Source organism: Borostomias antarcticus (assembly GCF_949987555.1).
Source record: "Borostomias antarcticus genome assembly, chromosome: 9".
Lineage (NCBI taxonomy): Eukaryota > Metazoa > Chordata > Actinopteri > Stomiiformes > Stomiidae > Borostomias > Borostomias antarcticus.
The window spans coordinates 28,464,896-28,472,395 of NC_140242.1; the positions used below are offsets into that span (position 1 = coordinate 28,464,896).

The 7,500-nt window shown below is 50.3% G+C and overlaps 1 protein-coding gene across 1 annotated transcript in view; it reads left to right on the plus strand.

The window, feature by feature from the left end:
• Window positions 1–7,500, plus strand: part of LOC311313349 (mitogen-activated protein kinase kinase kinase kinase 4-like) — a gene marked incomplete at its 5' end in the record, with an annotated part of 46,395 nt that overhangs the window by 26,430 nt on the left and 12,465 nt on the right. Inside the window, 7 exons of the mRNA XM_084443472.1 lie at window positions 800–906; window positions 1,465–1,528; window positions 1,559–1,688; window positions 2,083–2,180; window positions 3,403–3,581; window positions 4,296–4,413; window positions 5,931–6,302. Of these exons, the coding sequence (XP_084299598.1) occupies window positions 800–906; window positions 1,465–1,528; window positions 1,559–1,688; window positions 2,083–2,180; window positions 3,403–3,581; window positions 4,296–4,413; window positions 5,931–6,302 (1,068 nt within the window). The remainder of the gene's footprint in view (window positions 1–799; window positions 907–1,464; window positions 1,529–1,558; window positions 1,689–2,082; window positions 2,181–3,402; window positions 3,582–4,295; window positions 4,414–5,930; window positions 6,303–7,500) is intronic.

Consider the following 7,500-nt stretch of genomic DNA (forward strand, 5'->3'; position numbering starts at 1 on the left):
AAGCCGTTAATGATGTTTAATTTGGTTTAGCTCTTACATGATGAAATTAGAATCAAAATGGTCACCTGTGCCCTCATGTGACACAGACCTTCCTGTTCACGATGACGCAGCATTTATGTAACGTCCTATCTTGTGAGCTCAATTCCCCATGTAATGAAAGTTAGTTCTCCATCACTTACTTTGTTGATGTCTGCATTAATGCCCCTACTCCCGCCATTTTGTTCAGCTTGTATTGAGTGGCTTGTATTGATTGGCTGCATGTGTTCCCTACTGCATCGCTATGTTCTGGAACCTTCCGTGTTGTCTGCTCAGCCATCAGACGCTCCACACTCATACCAGACACTCATAGGAATGTGCAAAGACACTTTACCTCAGTTACTGAACGGAGATGCCTCACTTGCATTGGTTCTTCAGCCTTTAACCATATCACTGTACAAAGATATTAGCATTTTGTCAGAAATGCCCATGGAAATTGTACTGTATACACAAATGATAACCCTTAACCAAGTCTTTCTGCCACTGTATTCCAACTGTTCTGGTGGTATGAGTAGTGTTGATCAGGTAAATGTCTGGAATTTTCTTTCCTACTTACCTAACCATCTCAATCTAAGGGTATGGTAATGTTTTTAGGATGTTGTATTGATGTTATTTGAACATTTTAGATGTCTTAAGCGTCATTTCAGAGTTTACAGGCGTTTACAGGTTTTGTGTCCCTATTGCCGTCATACACACTCGGCCACTCTGAGAGTGTGTGTGGCCGTGGAGTGTGTGTATGAGCGGGTCACTGTCTCTGTGGAAGGTTCCGGTGAGGACAACGTCAAGGTCTCCGGTGTTGACGCGTAGGGACTCCCCTCACCATAGCAACGCCACACCCAACAACCCGGCAGGACACCGGAACGCCAGCAGGTAGCGCTGCATCTCTGGGTCTCTCACACACGGTCTCTCCCTGTCTCTCTCTCTGTCTCTCTCCCTGTCTCTCTCTCCCTGTCTCTCTCTCTCTGTCTCTCTCTCTCTCTCTCTCTCTGTCTCTCTCTCTCTCTCTCTCTCTGTCTCTCTCTCTCTGTCTCTCTCTCTCTCTGTCTCTCTCTGTCTCTCTCTCTCTCTCTGTCTCTCTCTCTCTGTCTCTCTCCCTGTCTCTCTCTCTCTCTGTCTCTCTCTCTCTCTCCCTCCCTCTCCCTCTCTCTCTCTCTCCCTCTCTCTCTGTCTCTCTCCTCTCTCTTTCTCTCCCTCTCCCTCTCTCCCTTTCTCCCCTCTCTCTCTCTCTCTCTCCCTCTCTCTCTCTCTCTCTCTCTCTCTCCCTCTCTCTCTCCCTCTTTCCCTCCCTCTCTCTCCCTCTCCTCTGTGGAGCCATGTTCTTTCTGTAATGGGGTTGGGAGACTTGAGAGAGTGTGTGTATATACTATGTGATGATGCGTATCTATGGGTGAATGTACATAACGCTCTCTCTCCCCCTCCCCCCCCCAGTGCTGCAGAGCCCCGTCTGCTGTGGGACCGTGTGGAGAAGCTGGTCCCCAAACCCGGGCCTGCTGCTGGTGGAGGAGGTGGAGGAGGAGGGGGAGGAGGTGGAGGAGGAGGAGGAGGAGGTGGAGGAGGAGGGGGCAGCACCAGCACTAGCTCCTCCAGCTCCAGTAACTCCAGCTCCCAGCCTAGCTCCCACAGCGGCTCAGGAGAGAGGTTCAGAGCCCGCTGTGAGTCACCCCCCCCCCCCCCCCCCCCCCACCAACACGCCACCAACACGCCACCAACACGCGAGACACACCACCAACGCAGAGCCGGGACCTAGCTGGTCACTTCCGATCTGTAGAGGTGTTGGATATCAGCACATCACACGTTTACTGCCCATACATTTACACATACGTAGCTGACATCACGTCACATCAAATCAAACTTTATTTGTACAGCGCATTTCACACACAGAGGCATCACATCACCAGATCGGCGTATCGTACAGGAGCCTCTATAACGAGCGACCTCCCACACACGGCCATGAATAGCACCACACGAGCGCTGACGTGTTAGCCGCTAACCTGGCGAGCGACGGCTAATTCTAACCACCCCCCCCCCCCCTCCCCCTCCCCTCAGCCACATCCAAGTCTGAGGGCACGCCCCTCCAACGCCCAGAGAATGCTGGGAAAAAGCCCGAGGAGAGGAGGGACTTGGTCAGACCAAACCGGCCGGCGGTGAGAGTTTGACCCTGTCGTGGTGTCCTAGCTACAGCAGTGTCCTAGCTACAATAGTGTACTAGCTAGTAGTGTCCTAGCTACAGTACAGTAGTGCCCTACCTATCATATAGAGTCCTTGCTACCGTAGTGCCCTAGCTTGTAGTGTCCCAACTACTGTAGCTAGCAAACACCTAGCTACAATAGGGTACTAGCTACAGTAGGCTACTGCCCTAGCTAGCAGTGCTCTAGATACAGTAGTGACTTACCTACTATAGAGTCCTAGCTACAGTAGTGCCCTAGCTACAGCAGTGTCCTAGCTACAGTAGTGCCTTACCTACTATAGAGTCCTAGCTACAGTAGTGTCCTAGCTAGTGTTCTAGCTACAGTAGTGCCCTAACTACAATAATGCCCTAGCTAGTAGGCCTAGTGCTAGTAGGCCTAGCTACAGTAGTGTCCTAGCTAAAGTAGTGTCCTAGCTACAGTAGTATTCTAGCTAGTGTAGATCAAGGACAGTAGACACTAGTCAAGTGTGCTTACAGATTTTTGTATGATCCAGGAAATGGGTAAAACTGGATTTTTCCTATTCTTGTATGGGAATGATGGTTTTGTATGGTCTGACATCGATTTTTCTTTTCTGTGTGTGTGTGTGTCTGTGTGTGTGTGTGTGTGGGGGGGGGGGACTGGTGCCATTGGGTGGTGTTATGTGACCTTTTGAACCTCCATAGGGTGATGTGGTAAGCCTGTGTGACATGTGTTTCTATCAACCAATCTCATTGGCTGAAGGGTCTCTGTACTAATGGCTTGCTTTCTCTTGATTGGACTGTCGGCCTTCGTGGCCATCTTTACTCACGCTTTTCTCTAATCCTAATCCACTTCATATTTCTAATTTCTTTAGAAGGGTTCTTCATCACATTCATATTTCGAGCTTCTTCCTCTCTCTAACGCTCGGTGGTAATTTCCTGTGGACTCACTAACCTTACCCTCGCCTGCAGACACTTGGGCACTATCTGGCAGCAGCGTGCACCACTCGCCATCTCTTCACACCTCTTCACTTTGCTTCTCACCGGCCGGCTTTTCATTGGCTGGTGCACCTGTGTGACCTCATTTCCTCCTTAGCAGCTTCCTGCTTCCTGTATACTGAATTGAACCCACTGCGAGTGGCTCGGTCAGCACCCCAGGAAAGAGAGGCCGAGACGTTTTATCTGAGCTTGAACTCTGACCTCTGACATCTGACCTCTAGGACCTGACGGCCCTGGCCAAGGAGCTGCGGGCGGTGGAGGACGTGCGCCCCCCCCACAAGGTGACCGACTACTCGTCCTCCAGCGAGGAGTCAGGGACCACCGATGAAGATGATGATGAAGAGGTGGACCAGGAGGGAGGGGAGGAGTCCACTTCGGGCCCTGAGGACTCCCGTGCCGTGTACGTAGAGCAATGACTATGACCTTTGACCTTTCTCTAACCTCGCACCTTACCCTCAATAACCTCAGATAATGTTGTGCGTAATAGTGAATATATTGACAGTAGCCATGTTTCCATCCACTTGTCAATCGCATTGTGTGAGGATCGCTAAAAATATGAATATGAATAAAGCCGTGAACGTGCGTTTCCATCTAAGAGCTTTAAATCGGATAAAGCATTTATCACACAAGACTTTTATCGAACAAGAGAAAATCCGATGAGATCGACAGTACAAACTTTTTGTCGATTTTCATGATTTTTAATCGAATTTTACTGATTCCATAAGGCATTTTTAATTCAATATAACTTAATTGGCATAAAATGTGTGGATGGAAACATGGCTAATGTAATATATTTTTCAGTACACAGTAAATACAACACCAAATATCCCAGTGTTGTGTTATTTGTTTTTTGTTGATTCTGTGTCTGGAAGCCATTTTGTTTGTCTCTTCCCTCTTCTACCTCCCTCGATAACACTCTCTCAAGATGTGAGACTTTACAATCAACCAATACATTACAAATATCTTTTTATAGATCGCTTAAAGCGCTCCTCTTGTGGCTGAAGAAGTAACTGTGGAATCCTTTTCAGCTACACTGAATTTGGAGGCCACGCCCCCCCGCTGTGTAGCCGGATGTCCCTCCGCTGACCCTTGACCTCTCTCTCTCCCCCCTCAGCTCCTCCCGGCTGAGCAATGGCGAGACGGAGTCGGTGAAGACCATGATCGTCCACGACGAGGGCGAGAGCGACGCCGGGAGCACGCCCTGCAAAGATGGCACGCTCATCGTCCGACAGGTAACTAACGACGACGGCGTGGGAGGGGAGGAGCCTCTCTATCAAAGTCACGTCGACGTTTGTTTCGTGGCGGTATCTCGAGCCTCTCATTCATTCCCTCTTGTTTTGCTGCTGTGTTTGCTGTTGTTTTGATCGTGTTGTTGTTGTGTTGATCATGTATTATTTGGCTTTGTGTTGCTGGTGAAGGCGGTCTCAGATAGAGAGGGTTCAGAGGGCCGTAGGCAGGGAAGACGGTCTCAGATAGAGAGGGTGGAGAGAGCCGTAGGCAGGGAAGGCGGTCTCAGATAGAGAGGGTGGAGAGGGCCGTAGGCAGGGAAGGCGGTCTCAGATAGAGAGGGTGGAGAGGGCCGTAGGCAGGGAAGGCGGTCTCAGATAGAGAGGGTGGAGAGGGCCGTAGGCAGGGAAGGCGGTCTCAGAGAGAGAGGGTGGAGAGGGCCGTAGGCAGGGAAGGCGGTCTCAGATAGAGAGGGTTCAGAGGGCCGTAGGCAGGGAGACCCACCAGAAATATCAACAACCACCTCAGATTTAGATGAAATACTCACAGTTTCTCTAAGGGAATATTGATATGAAATAGATTAACTACAACAGATAGAGTCAAAACGGTTATTATCATATATATGCTTTGGAACAAATAAAATGGTAACACTTTACAATAAAGGGTACATTAATAAGCATTAGTTAATGCATTAATTAAGCAGTTAACAGTTAACTAATGTCTCTCTTAACCATTTACTAATGTTATTTATGTTAACTAAGGTTAACTCACCTAACCCTAACCTTAACTAAGGTATTATTTAACATTAGTAACCTAACCCTAAATAACCGTTAGTTAACAGTGAACTAATGTTTTTTGTGACCCTTATTGTAAAGTGTGACCAATTAAATGTGACCTCTGCCATATACAGTTCTATCTACAGCAATATCCAGGTTTATTCTATATTGGTAGAGCAGCGACAGTAGTTTCCCTCTGGATAGAAGCTTCCCTGCTCCTCAGGGTTTAGAGAACCCCTCTAGAACCACAGTGTTCCTGAGGAGAATCCCTCTAGACCCACAGTGTTCCTGAGGAGAACCCCTCTAGACCCACAGTGTTCCTGAGGAGAACACCTCTAGAACCACAGTGTTCCTGAGGAGAACCCCTCTTGACCCACAGTGTTCCTGAGGAGAACCCCTCTTGACCCACAGAGGAGAACCCCTCTAGAACCACAGAGGAGAACCCCTCTAGAACCACAGTGTTCCTGAGGAGAACCCCTCTAGACCCACAGTGTTCCTGAGGAGAATCCCTCTAGACCCACAGTGTTCCTGAGGAGAACCCCTCTAGAACCACAGTGTTCCTGAGGAGAACCCCTCTAGAACCACAGTGTTCCTGAGGAGAACACCTCTAGAACCACAGTGTTCCTGAGGAGAACCCCTCTTGACCCACAGAGGAGAACCCCTCTAGAACCACAGAGGAGAACCCCTCTAGAACCACAGAGGAGAACCCCTCTAGACCCACAGTGTGTCGCTCTTCTTACTTCCAGAGTACAGGTGACAACAAAAAGCATGCAGTCCCCAGCCCTGGGCAGGTCCTCGGCAGCCCCGGGGGGCCCCCTGGCCCTGGTTTTGCCCCCGTCTCCGGCCCCGGCCCCGGGCTAGCGATCCACCTCCCCCCCGGTGCCCCCCAGCACCACCACCACCACGCCCCCGCCGGCCCCCACCCTCACCACCACCCCGACCGCAACGGCTTCGCCGGCCGCATCCACCTGCTGCCCGACCTGATCCAGCAGAGCCACCACTCCTCCGCCTCCTCCCCCTCCTCCTCCACCCCCACCTCCCCCTCCTCCTCCAGCCTGGCCAGCCCCTCCTCCATGTCCCCCCAGAGCCCCCTGGACCAGCTCAGCCTGCTCATGGAGGTAGGTCCCCCCCCCCCCCCCCCCAACCCCACCCTCTCCCAGCCGAGCTCCTAAGGTAACACCAAAGCCCCGGTTATCCTTTACCGCGTCCGCGAGTAGCGCGGTGGTCCGCTAGCGTGCGGGTGAACGCGTCGGCGCCGTGCGGACGTCCTCGTGCCGCCTGTTTTTTTCCGAGCAGACTGCAGAAGTAGCGTAAACAGAACCGCGGCGTCCGTGTGCTGCGTCCGTTTGGGAGCGTGAGCGAGGGTTAACGTCCCGGCCCTAGGGCTCAGCGTAGCTCGGGGAGTGCTGGTCCTCTTCCCCTCAGACACGGGAACTAAGGTCAGCTCACCACCGCCGGTTGTGGTCAGATGAGCTCACATCCAAAGAGGTGACGTCTCGATCTTCCGTCATCCACTTTAGACAATTATGAGGTCTGAAGACGTGGAAACAATGTGTCTTTTTTGAACAAACTATTCCTTTAATATAGGAATTATGCAGAGAAATTCAATTCATTTTATTTGCTCAAGTAGGGACAGTGTACATTGATGAACATTTTTAAAACAAAAATGTAAATGCACTACAATTGCAGCCAAAAGGCTGATTTACATTGATAGTCCCCCTGCAAGATGGTACAGGCTGTTCCCTAGTATGGAAGAGTTAGGCTACAGTGCGTTATAATACGACCCCAGAAAGATGACCCCAGGTCAGTGACTAAAGCTCAGTCTGTCCTACTTGTAGTCCTGGGTCTTGTAGTCCTGGGCCTTGGTTATCAGTATAGCGCCCTCTGCTGGTCCCTCAGTGCTCTGCGGTCTCCTCCTCTACTCGAGCACCAGGACCTGTTTATCAGAAGAGGTGGTCGCAGCTGCTTTGCTGTTTTTCCTGCTGTTTTGGAGCGTCTGAAATGTAAACCCCCCATAGTTACATGTAACTGATTTATGGAGGCGTCTTGTCTTTTCTTTTGGATGTTTCTTTTTACCGAATCCCAGAGGTATTTTTGTGTGGAGTGAACAGGGCCATGTCGGTTCACTTCACCTCAGTATTTTTCCAGACGCATCGTTATATGACTCATACACTCGTTCCTCAGGAAATATCAATCCATAAAAGATGTGGTTAGGAGCATAATGGAGAACGTTTCAAGAGGAAAGGGCAAGTATTTTTCACCAGGGAATTACGTTACTTCAGTAAAGTTACTTACTTTTTTTTTCTCCTGATTTTC